Source organism: Muntiacus reevesi, chromosome 5 (genome assembly GCF_963930625.1).
Source record: "Muntiacus reevesi chromosome 5, mMunRee1.1, whole genome shotgun sequence".
Taxonomy (NCBI): domain Eukaryota; kingdom Metazoa; phylum Chordata; class Mammalia; order Artiodactyla; family Cervidae; genus Muntiacus; species Muntiacus reevesi.
In genome coordinates, this window is record NC_089253.1 from 16774793 (window position 1) to 16792541 (window position 17749).

Sequence of the window (17749 nt, forward strand, 5' to 3'; positions counted from 1 at the left end):
TGTGTGGGACCTAAAAGGTGCTCCATGAATGCGAGCTACTGTTTTATCAGTCTCATCGACAGTATGAATATAATGCTTATAAAATACAGCAATCACACATGGGTACAGTTTATAATACGCTTTGCCATATATTACCACACAAAGTGAAATTGTTAGTCATTCAGTCGTTTCTGATTCTTTTTGACCCCGTGAACTGTAGCCCGCCATGCTCCTCCATCCTTGGGATTTTCCAGGCAAAAATACTGGTGTGCGTTGCCATTTCCTTTTCTCGGAGATCTTCCTGACCCAGGGACCAAACCCAGATCTCCTGCATTGCAGGCAGCTTCTTTACCTTCTGAGCCACCCGGGAGCCTGTATTACCACACAGAAAGAAGAAAGTGAAGGTGAATTTGTTTCCAACTCTTTGTGACCACATGGACTATAGCCTACCAGGCTCCTTCATCCGTGGGATTTTCCAGGCAAGAGTACTGGAGTGGATTGCCATTTCCTTCTCCAGGGGATCTTCTCAACCCAGGGATCGAACCCGGGACTCCCACACTGCAGGCAGACGCTTTACCATCTGAGCCACCAGGGAAGCCCTGTGTTACCACATATGATGTAATAATTCTTTGAAATATTTTTATCCTCACTTCTCAGATGAGAATACGGTAGCTAGGAAGTAGCAGTTAGGATTCAAAGGCAGTTTTCTTGCCCTTGGTCCAGCACACTTTCCCCTGCATCATAGTAACCAAAGAGAAAGCGGAGGGTCAGATGGCATCTCTGGTACCAGTGTACACGGTCCTGGTTAAGCCAGACTTGTGTGTTCTCGGTGGGTTTTGTTTGTACCGAAAGTTGGAAGGTTGTGCTATGCTCCACTCTTCTCTACAGGTTTTTGCATCTTGAAGACAGTCACACAACCGCTCAAGACCACCATCACTGACCATTCCACAAACTGGGGCTAAATAGCATAACTTTCTGTCTACTTCACAGGATCCTCTGTTGCTGCCTTAAAAAGACATGTAACAGGCTTAGAGTCTGCTTGCTGTGTAAAGGAGGGTGTCTTTATAATGCCCACCCACATTGTTGGATAAAGCTAGTGAGAGGCAGAATGGCAGAGAGGGGAAAACCTGACTCTTCTAGCCAGAGAGGGAGATGGTTTGTGATTTCAGGATTCAAAGAGTTTGGGATTCTAGGCTAGACTCTGCCACTTGTTAGCCATTTAACCTCCTATGTAAATTGAAGTCTGTGTGTCTTAGTATCTTTTCATTGGCAAAAATGGGATTATCACCTTCTAGGCCTGTTGTGTGAATTAAAGGAAATACTGTATTCACTGCTCTTAGCACCATGCCTGGCACATGGAAAGCACTCAAGAAATGATAATTTCATAATTATCATAATTTTAATTAACCTTCTGAGTTAATTAAGTATGCACATCTGTAAATTGGGTCTGGTAGAGTTGGGTGAGGATTAGAGGTAATGTATGCAAATTACCCAGGGCACCGCCTAGCAAGCCGCAGGTCCTCTGTAAAAACAGTTACAGTGGGCCTTCATATCTTGTCGATTGATCCCTTGCTGTCTTCCTCTGGCCCTCTTAGCGGGTCAGCCACCGCCACCTCTGGGCCTTCTAGTCCTTCTGAATGTACTTTGTTACTTGTCCGTCTCCTCCACCTCTGAACTCTTGGAAGCAGGGACTGTCTCATTTGGTTCTGGCTCTCAGTGTCAGCCTCGGGTCCTGGCGTTTAGAAAATGTGCGTGACACATTTTAGAAGAGTGACACATTAGAAAAGGAGTGACACTGGGCACAAGATGCTGTGGAGTCAGGGACCGGAGTACTTAACTCTGTACGTAGGGAATCAGAGGAGGCCTCCCGGAAGGGGTACGTATGGACCGTTGATAAGGCTCACGTTTTAGATCCTGAATGGGATTTAAGCAGACGTTTTGTACTGGCTCACAAACCTTTTTGGAAACATGCTGCCTGGAGCATTGTATATCTCAAGGCACAGTGTCCGTTCTTTGGTGTCTACTGATCTCTTCTAGATTGCTGCAGAAGACTATTTAGCAGTTGCTACACTGCAAAAACATTTTTAAAACAGAAATGCATGCACGTGAATCAAAATCACAGAATTGCCCAAAGTCACAAAAACGCAGAAAATCAAAGTGTACAACAGATATGCAATGAAATGTAAAATGTAAATCTGTCCCCTTTCCCGGGCCCTTAACATCTCTTCCTTTACAGAGTGCACCCACTGTTACCAGTGTCTTTCATACCCTTCCAGACTCTGTATACAAAATCTTTCTTTTTTAACCCAAGGGTAGTATATCAAAGGCCTTCGGGCTGCAGCATCTGTGGAGTACAGGCTTAGTTGCTCCAAGACATGTGGAATCTTCCCAGACCACGATGAAACCCGTGTCCCCTGCATTGGCAGGTAGATTCACGTCTGCTGTACCACCAGGAAGTCCCTCCATTTGTATTTTTGTCCTTAGCATGTGCTAAATCGCTTCAGTTGTGTCTGGCTCTGTGCATCCCTATGGCCTGTAGCCTGCCAGGCTCCTCTGTCCATGAGATTCTCCAGGCAGGAATCCTGGAGGTGCATTATTGTTCTGCATGTTACCGTTTTCCTTCCTGAAAAATGTATAAAAAAGTTTTCTCATTCTTTTTTATGGTTGCACAGTATATTGTATGGGCTTCCCCAGTGGCTCAACAGGTAAAGAATCCTCCTGCAATGTAGCAGACACAGGAGATGCGGGTCTGATCCCTGGGTGAGAAGATCCCCTGGAGGAGAAAATGGCAACCACTCCAGTATTCTTGCCTGGGAAGTCCCACGGACAGAGGAGTCTGACGAGCTGTAGTCCATGGGGTAGCGAAGAGTCAGACACAGCTGAGCGACTAAGCACACACACAGTATATTGGATAAATATACTTATCTGGCTCCTTATTTGTGGACTGGTTTCCAATGTTTATGGCTTCCCTGGTGGCTCAGCTGGTAAAGAATCCGCCTGTAATGCAGGAGACCTGGGCTCGATCACTGGGTCGGGAAGATCCCCGGGAGAAGGGAACGGCTCCCCACTCCAGTGTTCTGGCCTGGGGAATTCCATGGACTGTATAGTACATGGGGTCGCAAGGAGTCGGACATGACTGAGCGACTTTTGCTTTCCTATGTTTTGCTATTGCAAGCAACGCTGTAGTGAATAACCTTGTATGCACCCCATTTTGTGTGCATGTAAGCATATCTGGGGGAGAACTGGAATCTCTGAGCTCCAGAGTAAAGAGTATGGGTATTTTATTTTGTAGTTTTTGTCAAATTGCCCTCTCTGTAAGGTCTGTACCAGCTTACGTGCACACGAAACCAGCTGAGTATCAGAGTGCTTGTTTCCTGTTCTCTTCCAATACTGTGTATTTTCAGCCTTTTAAAAATCTTTGCCAAACCATATGTGAAAAACAGAATTTCAAAGTTTAACTTCTATTTCTTCTACCCTGAGTAACGTGTAGAGAGTCTTTTCATACAACCGAGAGCCAGGTGCTTTTCTTATTCTGTAAACTGTCCATCTCCTATGCCTATTCTCCTACTGGGTGGCTGGACTTTGCTTATTGTTTGTAACCGTTATTTTTGTACTAAGGAAATTAAGCCTTGGTGATGCAAGTTGCCGTTTTCCCCCATAGATTGTTATTTTTAATCTTTTGAAGCAAAAGGCCTAGACCTCCTGAAAGTCCCCCCATCGTGCCCCTCTCCCTGCGCCCCGAGACTGTGAGCCCGTGAGGGCAGGGTCCGTGCCCGGGTCAGCCCTGTGGCCCAGTCCCCCTCCATGGCGCCCAGAGCTCTCTGCAGGGGCTCCGTGTTGAACTGAACTGAGTTCCCGTGCTCCCCACCCCCGCCCGCCCTCCCCTATGGCTTGGGAGTCCCGTTTCCGCCTCCAGCAGAAAAAGATGACTTTTCTCATTGCTCACCACAGCCATGCACCTGTTTGGCCTAAACTGGCACCTGCAGCCGATGGAGGGGCAGATGTATGAGATCACGGAGGACACAGCCAGCAGTTGGCCTGTGCCGACGGACGTCTCCCTGTATCCCTCAGGGGGCACTGGTTTAGAGATCCCTGACAGGAAAGGCAAAGGAGCCACGGAAGGTAGGGTTGCTGTGTTGTTCGTGTCGTGAGTCCTCTGTGTCTGCCTTTGAGCCGAGGAGACCGCCATCCTGCGCGCCACGTGCCTGACTCACAGCTCCATGCCCCGCTGCTTCCTCCATCCCCCCGCACGCCATGCCGCTGCCGGGCCACCCATGTCTTCACCGCAGTTCCTTGTCACTGTGAGCTCATCGCGGGGCTGGGGCAGGGCTCATGGTGCTCCGCGGCATCCCATCCTATACCTCGAGGGCAGCATCGTGGGCTTTCACACTGCTGGGCGGCCGTCGTTGATGGTGTGGGATCATGACACGCCTTCCTTCCGGGGCAGCCTCACGGCATGAATGGGCGTCTCTTGGAGTGGGGTGTGGCAAGGTGGGTAGAGGGTGTGGTGTCCAGGAAATACCCTTGGACCTGTGGTTTAAGGGAAACACCAGTCCCACTGTTCTAGTGTTTTCCTACCGTGTGGGCTTGAGTGAGTCACTTAACTTTCCTGAGCTTGTTCCTCATCTGCAGTTGCAGTAATCATCAGTGTTTGTACAGTGTGTTTGTTCAAAGCTTTTTGTGACGCACACTTCATGTTTAATCCTCACAGAGATCCTGTGAAGTAAGTATAATTGTTTACAGCCATTTTTGATGCAAAAACTAAGGATCACATAGATTAAGTGACTTGGCCAGAGTCACACCGCCAGTAAATATTGGAATCTGGGACCTGAGCCCAGGTCTCTGTGGCCACAGGGCTCTTGCTGTCTCCATAAGTTGCCGTACCTGACTCACCTCGTGATTATAAGACCCTGAAGGAGATGTGATTAAGAAAACTCATTGTACAATGAGACCCAGATGTTTCTGTATTAATGATGAAAGTGGTGGTGACATTTGGGCTTTGGCATTCTTGAATGCAACGTCCATAGACCCATTTTCTGAATTTCTTAGGGGTCTTTCTAACATGCCATCAACATATTGATAAATTCTGTCACTATCAGCCAGGAGTGGAAGACCCACAAGAACTGGTACCAGCAAGGAAGTCTGAGCTCCTGGGCCAGGCTGGTTGTCATTCTAGGAAGTGTGACCATCCATTCTCATGTAACCCACTTTTTTTTTTTCTGGTGTTACCCCAGTTAGCAGAGTGGTCACAGCTGCCCCCAGTTTTTACTGCCTTTCCTCTTATCTCAGTTAATTTTGGGTCATGGCTTCTGAGCTTCCCTGTCCTTTTAAGAGTTTGTCTTCTGGTAATCCCTTTGGTTAACAAGGTAGCGTATGGCTAGTCAGAGCAGTTATTCATGACCTCTGAATGGTCTTGAAGTCCAAAATCAACTCTTGACCAATGACCATCTTTAAGGAAACTGAGGGCATTTCCACAGAGCCAAATCAGAACGTCTGCCTGCTATTTTGATGGGCAAAGCCACTCTTTTTCTTTATAAAGATTTTAAGACTTAAGACATTGAATAACTTAACACTTGCTTTGCACCTTAATAGGATATGGAGGGAGCATGGATGGGGTCATGGGAAGAACTCTGGATTAGGAGTCTAGAACCCTGAGTTCAAGTTCAGCTGCTGCCACTCGTGATGCCCTTAAGCAAATCCCTTGAAAGACTTTCTCGGCTTCATATTCCTCCTCATTAAAAGGAGGTGATTGATCTATTTTATCTTTAAGGTCCACTCTAATTCACAAGCTCTACATGTGAAATTAGTAATAGAATCATCACATGATTAACCAGATTCTTCTTTAGAAGTTTTTTCAGGACCCTGTCCATGGTCCTGCCTGTTCCATTGTGATTCCCATGTCAGTTTACAGCATCAGATGCCATAAGTGAATACCATAAATGACAACTGTCTTTAGATTAGCATCAACAAACGCAGATTTAAGATATGTGTAACCCTCAAAGATCTCATTTAGAAAAATGTGGATTTTCTGTATGATCTCTATCATACTTTCTTTAAATAGGACCTGGGTCTAATCTAAAATCTCCCACTCTAATGAAATTAGTTTGCGGATTGTTTAGATTTTGCTTTGTTTTTCCTAAGGAGCAGGAGGTGCAGATAAGAGATAAAATTGCACCAGTTTATTGGTTTACTCTCATTGGAATATTTTTGCTTAAAGGGATTATCTGTCATTACTAATACAATTGGAAATTCTGTTTATAAAACCCCAAAATGCAGTGTGATGCTGTGAAGTGGTCAGCATCAAAAGCAATTACTGTGACAAAAAAATACATCCATCTGGAGAAACAGAGGACAAAACTTCCCAGAGTTTATGTGAGACTATCACAGGGTTCTTAATTTCTTTTGCCTTGGTCAAAGCAGTGTCTACTCAGTTTATGTTTTTAACTGTGATGTTAACAATCTAGTTCCTAAGACATATCTCAAGTGGGAAAGCCTTTAACCCTGATGTGAGCACACATTTCCTGTCCCTTCTGAGAGTATCAGAGAAGAGAGCTGGTTCCAGAATTAAGATTAGAGCCCCATCGTACAGTGATGGGGAAGCAGTGTGGTAGAAAGAGAACATGGAACTGGACAGTCCAGGGTTTGCGTCCTGGTCTGGCCACTTATTGGCTCTGTCACTCCATTTCCTTTGGCCTTAGTTTCCTCACCTGTGGAACAAGGATGGCTCATACCTATCTTTCCAAAGACTGGTTTTGAGGAGGTATTCAACACATGTGAGTTCCTTTTCTTCTTCTTCATTTAAATCCCAAGCCATTCCATGTCTGTCATTAGAAATCTCAGAATTCCAAACTAATTAATATTTTCTCTTCAAAGATTCTACAGAGTTTGGGGTATTCTTGAATATTCTTAAAGAGTGTATATTTTTTAATTATACAAATGAAGTATAGGATGAACCCAGTATTTTAAAGGCTCATCATGTCTCTGAGAATAACATCAAATTGCAATGTATCCTGTACTTTCAAAGCGGCTATAACCATTTCAGAGCTGTCATGGGATGGAAACCAAATACAGCAGCTTTCCGAAGTAAAACCACAAGAACTTATGTTATGCATTAATGGAGAAAGGGGGAAAAGCATTGAATAAACAAGCATTTCTGATGGTTTAATTGGTGGGCTAGGTTAGCATTTTCGTCTTTCTGCAATGAAATCAAAATTGCCCATCAGTTTGAACCATGCAAATTGCTAAATACAGGCTCAGCTGGGCTCTCAGCTTATTTTGATAGCCAAATAAATTTCAAACAGTTGCTAAGGAAACTAAAGAATTCTTTGTGCGAGTTATTGCATTGAAAAGAACCAAAAAAGGTAGAGGGAGGGGGAGAATGTTGGTTGATTAGGAATTTAGACCCTAAATGGATAAATCTCAGTTCGAGAAAATAAAGACTGTGAATTTGGGAAGTGCATGGGATCTCAGTTCTTCCAGCTCTCCCTTATTTTTGACTGAGCTAGCCAGTCATTTCAGCAATTTGTTGAGAAAATTCTTTTAGACACGATTGTGTATTTCCAGAGCATTGCTCTGAGAAGCCTGAATTTGTATGTCTTTGTACAGAAAAGGACTGTTACCAGTAGAATCTGCCTTGTGAAGCCTAATCATGGTGTTGGGGGTCCCTAATTCTGAGTTAAGCTCTTTGTACTTTGTTAAGCCTCTGGGGCACTCACTGATTGTATAGTGTCCTTAGGAATGTTTGAAATACTTTTTTCCCTTTAACTTTGGGGTCTGTGTGTGGATCCTAGTTCATAAAAACTGTTTTGTATCCCAGAATGGCTGGAAGTTCTCTAGTGGGCCTTGGTATCTAGCCTGTTAGGACTGTGAATTAAACCAGATCTTTACTCTTAAAGAGGGTTAATGTACTCTGCTACCATTGCAAAGACCTTTGAAGAGTTTTAATTAATAATTTATCAATTTGATGTTCTGAGAAGCCATATTTTAATAAATAAAGAGGCACCCCAGATGGCTTCATCTGTGAATGGTTTTTTTTTTTTTTCCTTGCATTCTGAGCCTCAGTATATACATTTTAGTAATGTGAGGATTAAGTGTATCAATGTATGTAAAAATTTCCAGTACACAGTTGGAATTTATTGAATTAGTACTGCTACATCTACCTTTATTGCTATTGCTACTACTGATATTTGTCATTATTATTGTGTTCCAGAATGTAGGTATGGATAAAAAGAGTTATAGACAGGACTTTTCACCTCCACCTGCCTCTACCCTCTGCTTCCTCTCCCTACTCTACCACTGGTGGGTGTTGTAGAATATTTCTATCTTGGTGCTCAGAATTAAGAGTGAAGACACTTAGGTTATAAGATCTGGAGAGAGAAAGACAGTAAGGGTTTTTAAAAGACAGGAAAGGGTGAAGGTGGTTTCACTCTGAACAGCGCTTAGCCCAGCCAGCGTCATGCCTCTTTCCCACCAGCCGCAGGTACTTGGCAGGCTCCAGGCCCCTCCTCCCAGAAACTTTCATCTCCTCCCTAGGGTGAGTTAATATGGGGGCCACTGGGGACCGGTAGGAAAGATGATAAAGGTTAAATTCCAAGATAGGTGCAGTCTTTCCCCTCTCAAACTTTTCCTTTAGACGAGGCCATGGCCCCTTCCCTTAAGGATCTGGACAGGGTGACTTCTGGACCAAGACTTTTGAACCTAAGCTCCAAATCCTAAGCTCCATCATAGAAACTGCATAAAAATAAGTTCAAGACTCCTAATTCCTAATTCTTTCAGCCAAGAAAGTCAGGGTCCTGGTGGAGTGCTGTGCCCTAGACCAGAATTTACTGTTTTTATATCATGGTATACACACCAAATATAAATTTTATAATTTTTCCCCCCATTTTGGCCAGCTTTGGTGAAATAGTTGAGTGCTAGAAAAGACTATTCTCTTTTTGCCCCTCCTCTGGGGTAAGAGCCAATTTATGTATGCCTCTTGGGCCTGCAGACCTCTGGGAAGTCTCTGGACTTGACCTCTGCCCTGTGAAACTAAAAGCTTGGCTAATTCAATAGCTGTCTCCGAAAAACATGCTCACTGGAGGGGAAATGAACAGTACTGGGCTCTCCAACAGCATGCCAAAAAGTGGGAGAAGTTTTCATTATTTATTCTCAGACATAGGAATTATTTGAATGCAGACAATTCTCAAATCCCATCAGCTCTGACTCCTGCCCACTCACAGAGGAAATGAGGTCTTGGAATTAGGAGTCTCCAGCTAATTTTTATGCAGCTTCTAGGAGTAAAAAGCTCAGAACTCATCCTGCTTTTGTGTCATACCTCCCTCTTAGTTCTGCTTCCCTAACAGAATTATAGGCTGAAGGGTAAACTGTTTTTCTACCTGGACTATAAAAGGATTGTGGAATTGGGAACCCCAAAGTCAGATAAGGAAGAATGTGAAAATGATTCTCTTCCATCTTAATGCTTTGTGAATTTGGCTTCTGTCTTTGAACTTTGAACCACAGTGTCGTGGTTTGCATGTGTCTGCATTTTCAAGGTAAAAGTCTGGGTCACATTCCTTCCATAAAGGAAATAAATGCAAGCTCTTTCCCATGCTAATGACAGAATACTAGTGGTACTTTTATTGAGAGCATGCATTTTAACTTTTCTGTTGGCATATTTTTAATTAAAATAACATTTAACGGTTTGAAGCCTAAAACCTGATGTTTCTGCCTAGGAGTTTTTAAGGGAATGATAACATATGGAGAAGTTTAACATATAAATTGAATTTTATTATTTAAAACAGTAAAATATTTTATGACTACAACAATGCCCTGCCAAGCTCCATTTCAGCATCAAATGTGCTTTGTAAGGAATCTTACAAAGCTTGGCGGGGGCGGGTCTGGGGGGAGACACTTTAATTTCTTATTCCCCAAATGCTTTTTATAAAAAGTTCCCACAAATGTGTTTTCTTTACAGATGGATTCTTAGTCTTGAAAGTGTCTCTTCCAACATCTGTAGCAACACAACAAACCTTGAAACTAGGATACCCAAGGGGTGCTTTCTGATGACAAATAAGATGGAGTCCGTTGACTTGGTTTTGGCTTGTTCGTGTCCTAAGGGTGGTCTTCTAATGCTCCTGTTCTCTCCTCCTGCCCCCTGCCAACTCCTTGGAGGGCTGATGTCTGGCAGGAAGTTAGGGTTTATATTTTTCACGTGTGAGTGTGTTTAATTACTATGTAGAGGAAGTTTGATAAGCAGCCTTCCTTCCTGGCACTTGAGGTGCCCCCAGAAAGCTGTCACTCCCCTGATTGGTGACAGAATTGGGCGAAAGATCTTATTCTCGACCAGCCCCCACTCCTGTAGCCTGCAGGGCTGGGAGCCTGGGTTGAAATCCGAGTACGTCAAAAGTTTTGTGCCTAAACTTGAAAAATCTCCCCAGCTTTACCCACCTTCAGCACAATGGTACTCATCACCCTATCCCCCAGACAAAGAAGCGTTTTTCAAAAGTGTTTTCTGTGTTCATATGTACCCTCTTCCTCATCCCCCCCATCCCCACCCTTGCTCCCAACACAAACCCTCATCCACATGTCTGAGCCCCGAAATTGGGCTCCCAGATCCTAGTGAACTTGAAAAATACCTGACTCCACTTGCGTCATGCTTCCCACTGCTAGGGGAGCCATTCTGAGTTGGAAAATTAACACCACCTTATTCCCTCTATCTTTTCTTTTTTAGCATGCATGCTTTTACACACACGCGGGTGCACAGACGCATAAAGTTATTCTCATATGACTGCAAGTGATTATTTTTAGGATCAAAATATATCTTAACAAGCTCTAGAATTATGCAGTAAACAGATGGCCCTTGGGGAGGACCCATTCTGCTTTGGAAGAATCCATATTTTTAGCAGAACAATTTGAGCATCCTTGGGGAAAAAAAAGTTCTGGACATTCTAACTTCTCAATGGGGGAGTCTAGTGCAGGGAGTGGGCTGGCCCTGGAATGTTGCAGAGAAGAGGTGGGAGGCAGAGGAGAGCCCTGCTCCTTCAGATACTCTGATCCCTGGTTTCACTTGTGGCTAACAGTGATGTTTTTGTCTTCCCTTCCCCATGTCTTGGTAGGAAAGCCCAGTAGTTTCTTTCCAGAGGACAGTTTTATAGACTCTGGGGAAATCGACGTGGGGAGACGGGCTTCCCAGAAGATTCCTCCTGGCACTTTCTGGAGATCTCAGGTGTTCATAGACCATCCTGTGCATCTGAAATTCAATGTGTCTCTGGGAAAGGCGGCTCTGGTTGGCATTTATGGCAGAAAAGGCCTTCCTCCTTCACACACACAGGTAACCAGAATGCTATGTACCCTTCTCCTCTCCAGGGGCTCCCACCTCAAATCTTAACCAAAGTCAAGAAACCTGATGCTGAAACCTGGATTCTTGAGCTTGGAGGGAGTTTCACATATTTTATAGTCTATTCATCCATTTGCCCTCTCTCAGACCCTACCTTTCAGGTGAGTAGGGCTGTATCCTTGGAGCTTTTTAAGAGGAAGGAATTCTAGGGAATCTCTCAATAGCCTTTTTACTAGTACCCAGTCTCCTAAATTATCCAGGAAATGCAATCTAGAGAACACAGCATGCACATTGGAGTCAAATGGACCTGGGTTTGAATCCTCTCATCATCAGCTGTGTAACCTCAAGCCTATAACATTCTCTCAGAGCAAGTTTCCTAGTCTAGCAGATGCTGATATCAGTGCCCACTGCGCAGGGCTGCTGTGAACAGTGGAGAACCACATCTAGAAGACAGCTAGTGCAGGACCTGGCTCAGAATAAAGGTTACTGTCCTTGTCTCTTGCATCCCTTCTCTCCTTCAGGGTTTCACATTTACCCAGACACATGTGCACCAGAAAAACTTTAAAACTCAAGCAGGGTGACTGACACTTTGCCAGTCATGATGGGTGAAGAGCAGACTTGTGTGAGGTCCTCCCAGCCCTGGGCTTGGAGTAACATGAATCACAGGCATCCATCAGACATTCCCTGGCCAATTGTAGTCTTGGTGACACCCAGCGGGTACTTAATTTCTAGTTAAAAGCTAGATAGAGACATTCGCTAAGGACGGAGTTGCAGAATAATAGAGAGAGCCTGGACCCCTGATTTCTTTATTTACTGGTCCTGGGTTTCCTGTCCCTAGACATTGTTATATGAGACAGGATAAATACCCGTTTTTTTTCCTTAAAAGATAAATAGGTAGACAGTTGCTCAGTTTGCTTGCCAGTAGGACTTCACCACCTGCCTGTTGTTAGAACCGCGTGACTGTCTTCCCTTGAGTCTTTCATGCTAGCAGGCTTGGCTCAATTGGAAATTGTATTATTTGACACAGCATGTAATTATTGATGGAGTTTTGTGCTAATCCAGTTTAGTTCCCCTAAAACTGCTCCCTGAAATTGGAGCATTGAGAAAGAATCATTGACAAAGGGAAGATAGATATAAATCAAATTTTCCTTTGCACTTGAATGACATTTAAGGCACACCCTGTGCTCCAGGCCCAATCCTAGATCCCCAGGATTCCCTCCCGCCATCACCTGCGTGGAGTTGGAGGAGTTCAGTCATAAAGTGGCTGGGTATCTAATCATGTGCCCATCAGAAAAGCATAGCTAAAAAAAAAAATAGCATGGCTGTCCTGATTGATGTAGAGGTGTAGACTCAGCCAGAGGAAGACTCTCCACGCCCCAAATCACAGCAAACTGACACTTAAAGATAATCTAACTGTGCTGCACTTGCCAGCGAATCAGGAGACTCCCACCTTGCAAAATGGAGTCTGGGAAGGACTTAGAGTTGGTCGGTCAACCTCTGCATGGCTTTGGCCTCTTTTGCCTGTTTCAGCTTATGTTTCCGTGTGTCCTCCCTGGGAGAAGCCTGAAGAATTTAGCATGGCGGTGAAGCAGGTCCCCTGCTAATTATGCTCTCTCTGTGCTTCAGTTTGACTTTGTGGAGCTGCTGGATGGAAGGAGGCTCCTGACCCAGGAGGCACGGAGCCTGGAGGGACCCCAGCGCCAGTCTCGGGGAGCCGTCCCCCCTTCTAGCCACGAGACCGGCTTCATCCAGTATTTGGATTCGGGAATCTGGCACCTGGCTTTCTATAACGATGGGAAGGAGTCTGAAGTGGTTTCCTTTCTCACTACTGCCATCGGTAAGGAATCTCCGCCGCTCTGGGGTATGTGGGGCATTGTCTCTCTGGGTAAAAGGATGCCAGGGTCTTAGGGGCTGAAGCTGACAGCAGGATGTGTACTGCCCAGGGCTGCAGAGTCCAGCTGGATCCAGCATGAGGCCATCTTAACTGGGCTTGCTGGACAAAGGGTAGGAGTGAAATGCGGGGAAATGAAGAGAGGGAGTGACAGGAGGAGCTGTAAGGCCATGCAGGTACCCAGCCCTGCTGCCCACCACCTTTCTCTCTGGTCTGTGGCCCGGTGTGCGGACCAGCAGCTTCATTTAAACACCGAAGGGTGAAACTGACAAGGAGACAGGAATTCTTGTCACTTCCCTCCAACACCTATATCCGTCCTTAAAATCTCTCTTGGTTCAAATCACTGATGTATTATTTGGATTTATTTTTATGTGTGATTTTGCTTGCTTGATTATTTTGCTTTTAGAGCCAATAACCTCTGGCAGATGAGAAAAAAAAGTAGATAAAGGCTTGGAGAGATGGTGGAAATAGCTGTGCAAAGGGCTGGATAAACAGTGTAATCAGTCAGATGGGGGTTTTGTTGAGAACTGAGATACTGAGATGCCCTGAACTCTGGCAGACAGTGAGCCCCCATGATTTAAGGAGCTCTCAGCCCTGTCATGTCCCTTGCAATGGAAGAGCTCTTGTTCAGAGCGAGCCCCTTGGCTACCCTAAAAGTCTGGGGGTGTCCCAGGAGCCTGGCATCCTGTTTTAAGGCATTTCTCTCCTGTACCCACATGATGGAAAGAATTTGTCTCTTCCTCAAACCACCATGATGTGATGTAGGATACAGTGGTCTCTGGTTCAGGTCAGAAAACATTTTATCTGAGTTCATATAGAAGTGCACTGACTCAGCCTGGAGATAAAAGTCCCCTACAGGAAAATAAAACTTCCAGAAGACAAAACTCCGCTAACCAGAACACTTGGTGTTGAATTTTCTGCCTCTGTATGGTTTTGAGTTCTCCTCAAAGCTCTGTCTCAGTCCTTGGCTGAGAGTCTATCTGATACGGGAAATGGGATTTGAATAAAAACCTCCGAATCTGGTCTTTAGTCCCTAAAACTCTTGCAAGACCCTGGTTCTTCCATCGTAACAGCAGTAGCATATTCAGGCCATTTTTCCTCTTATTTGCAGTTTTGCCCTTAGCATCAAGGCAGTGAATACCTTCCCATTAAATACAGTGAACAATGTATAAGATTCCACTGTGACTGCAGGCTCAACATTCTACCCTCTTGGCAAAACGAGGGAAGTGGGGCTGTGCTGCGTGAGCCCTGGGGTAAGAAATAGGACTTTGTGCTGTCCTTGTTTTCCACGTGTCTGTCCTAGCTGCTGGTCTCTGAGTACCTGGAGGGCAGGGACTTGGACGTAATCTCCTGCCCGCAGCCCGCAGCCCTCAGCCCAGCCGACAGGGCGTCACTCAGCGCACGCGGGAGTGGGGGTGGCCTTCCCTCAGGCCCCCATTGGTAGCTGCTGTGTTGTCGGTCTCCCCCGTTAATGCCTTCTTTTGAGGTGGAGTGGAAACTGTGCTCACTTCTGAATCCCCACCACTAATCTGTGTTTCGGCCCTGCACAAATTCCAGCTCCTGGTTCCCTGAGGTTCTGGAATTTGGAGGCTCCAGCCTAGTGGTTAGAGATGACCCAGAGCCTCTCAGCGCTCCATTCCCTGTCATGGGAGAGTCAGTCGGGGTCCTCACCATCAATTAGGCTGACACTCGGCAGGGTCTGCCCAGCTCCAGACCCTGTTTCTTTTCTCTTTCTGGACTTGGTACCTTCAGATCAGAGACATGATTTTCAAGTCATTAGTGGTCCCTGAGTTACCGCTTCATGGTCTCATAGCCTGATTCCTCTTAGGCACAGCATCATGCTTGCTCAGAACTAAGGTCTCCTACAATCAGGATTCTGTATTTTTAATAACTGAGCACAAATATGAAAGGATATTAATACAAACCCCCAAAGAAAACTACTTTTAATTAGGATGTGCCTCTCAGAGAAATAAAACGTCGTACAGTTAGGTACCTTTGCCAACTCTTGACTTGTCAGAGCTTGCTGACCTCTTTTGCCATAATTAAAGAGACGGTCCTGCTTTTCCCTCTGGTTCTCCCGTTCTCACCTAAATGATGAAATCTATCTTCACCTTCCTTAACCCTGTGATGCTTTTCAGAGCAGATAGGTGGTACCATGCTTCTCAGAGTTTTGTGGAACCACCTGGCGTCTTGTTAAAATGCAGATTCTGCTTCAGTCAGTCTGGGTGGATGTTTAGAGTCTGCCTTTTTTTTTTTTCTGTTCTCAAAATCTTTTTTTTTTTAATTGAAGTATAATTGCTTTACAATGTTGTGTTAGTTTCTACTGTACAACAAAGCGAATGAGCTGCATGTACACATATATCCTCTCCCCCCACCCCACCCCCACCCCACCCGTCCAGGTCACCACAGAGCCCCGAGCGGAGCGCCCTGTGTCCATCAGCGGGACCCCGCCAGCTGGCTGTCTTACACGTGGCGGCGTGTGAGTGTCCGTGCTGCCCTCCCCCCACTGTGTCTGCATGTCCTTTCTCTATGTCTGCGTCTCTGTTTCTGCTCCAGAAGTAGGACCGTGTGTGCCAAGTTGGGTCAGTCGTGTCTGACTCTTTGCGACCGTGTGGATTGCCGCCCAGCAGGCTCCTCTGTCCGTAGGGATTCTTCAGGCAAGAATACTGGAGTGGGCTGCCGCGCCCTCCTCTAGGGGAATCTCCCTGACGCAAGGATGAAACCCACATCTCTTAGGTCTCCTGCATTGGCAGGTGGATTCTTTATCACTAGTGCCACCTGGGAAGTCCCGGCAATAGGTTCATCTGCACATTTTTCTAGATTCCACCTATGTGCGTTAATATATACTTGCTTTTCTCTTTCTCCCTAACCTCACTCTGTATGAGTGAGTCTGGGTCTATCCACATCTCTACAAATGACCCACCTTTGTTCTTTCTGTGGCTGAGTAGTATTCCATTGTGTATGTATAGCACATCTTCTTTATCCATTCCTCTGCTGACGGACATTTATGTTGCTCCCACGTCCTGCCTGTTGTAAACAATGCTGCAATAAACATTTGGGGTACAGCGCACAGTGAGACACTGCTCATCTGTGGCCCACATTTTGAGTAACAAGGGGTTACAGTGTCTCATGGCGGGGGTTCTCAAATATTGTTGTGCAAAGCAATCACCTGGGAAGCGAGTCTAAAACTCAGATTCCTGGGCCTTCCCCTAGTAGGTCTGAGGCAGAGCCCAGGTGATCCTGATTCTGGTGGGCAGTCTGTCAACTTAGCTATGAAAACAAATACCTCCTGAGCTCTGCTTTCTATTCCTTCCTTCTCCCACTGATCCATGTTAGCTCTGTGACCGTAGTGTGTCCTGTCACTTCTCTGAGCCTCATCTTCCTTGTCTAGAAAGGGAAATAATAATATTGCTTGGCGGCCCCCACTGTGACGATTGGAGAGAGTGAACATAAAGTGCCCAGTCCAGGCTTCCATGCATGGAAGTGGTTAACATTCTCTCCCCCGCCCCTTTCCCAGTCTACCTTTCTCTCACTGCCTTTCTGACTTGTCTGTCTTCCTTCAAGCTACAGTGATTGTTTAATGAATACCTTTTCTTACTTTAATACCGAAACAGACTGACTCCGATGTTGCTATTAATCCCTCTCTCCCTGAGAGTCCCTGGCATTGAGCCTCTGCTGTCTGTGGTCGTTACCTGTGGGCCGTGAGTTGTAATTTGTCTTGGCAGCTTAATTAAAAGTTTAGGTCTTGTTTTAGTGAAGTCATTATGGTCCAGTATACAGTTGTAACTCTCAGGTTTGCTTAACACACAGTCTGGAATACGACCCTCCCTTCATTACGTGCTGAAATGCAGAGCTAGAATTTAAGAAGATTTGAGATGTCAGAATCCAGAGTATTTATATCTGTTTGTAATTAAGTAGCGGGAGAAATAATTGTGTTTAATTTAACAAATGGCTGTATTGTGTACATTTTTGCTTTTCCCTCATTTAATGCAATCCAGCTGATGATTTTAAATTGGTTTATCTTTCACCTTGAAAAAAATCTAAAAGCACTTTACAAATTGTATATACAAATGTATACACATGGAGACACGCTGTTGACAGAGCGCCCTCTGAACTGGATGTGTTTCTGTCTCGCACATGCACACAAACCACTGTAACCAAGCAAGTTTTATAATAAGATGTGGCAGCTGTTTTCCAAAAGACTGGCCTTTCCCTACATGCAGAGATGGATAATTTGAAGGTAATGTTTCTGCTTCTGTCTGGGTTACCTAACCTTGCTGACCCCAAGTATTGAATGAAGTAGGAGGATTATTTGTTGTTGTTTAGTCAATAAGTCGTGTCCAACTGTTTGCGAACTCATGGACTATAGCCTGCCAGGCTGCTCTGTTCGTGGGATTTCCCAGACGAGAATACTGGAGTGGGTTGTCACTTTCTTCTCCAGGGGATCTTTCTGACCCAGGAATCGAACCCATGTCTGTTGCACCTTCAGCATTGGCAGGCAGGTTTTTTACCACTGAGCCACCTGGTAAAGCCCAGGGAGATTATACCAGTAGCTATAATTCACC

At 45.2% G+C, this 17749-nt stretch overlaps 1 protein-coding gene across 1 annotated transcript in view; it reads left to right on the plus strand.

The window, feature by feature from the left end:
* The window catches only part of TENM4 (teneurin transmembrane protein 4), a 257467-nt gene that overhangs the window by 38198 nt on the left and 201520 nt on the right, over positions 1-17749 (plus strand). The window contains exons 4-6 of the mRNA XM_065936475.1: positions 3931-4101; positions 11073-11287; positions 12920-13130. Coding sequence (XP_065792547.1) covers positions 3931-4101; positions 11073-11287; positions 12920-13130 — 597 coding nt within the window. The remainder of the gene's footprint in view (positions 1-3930; positions 4102-11072; positions 11288-12919; positions 13131-17749) is intronic.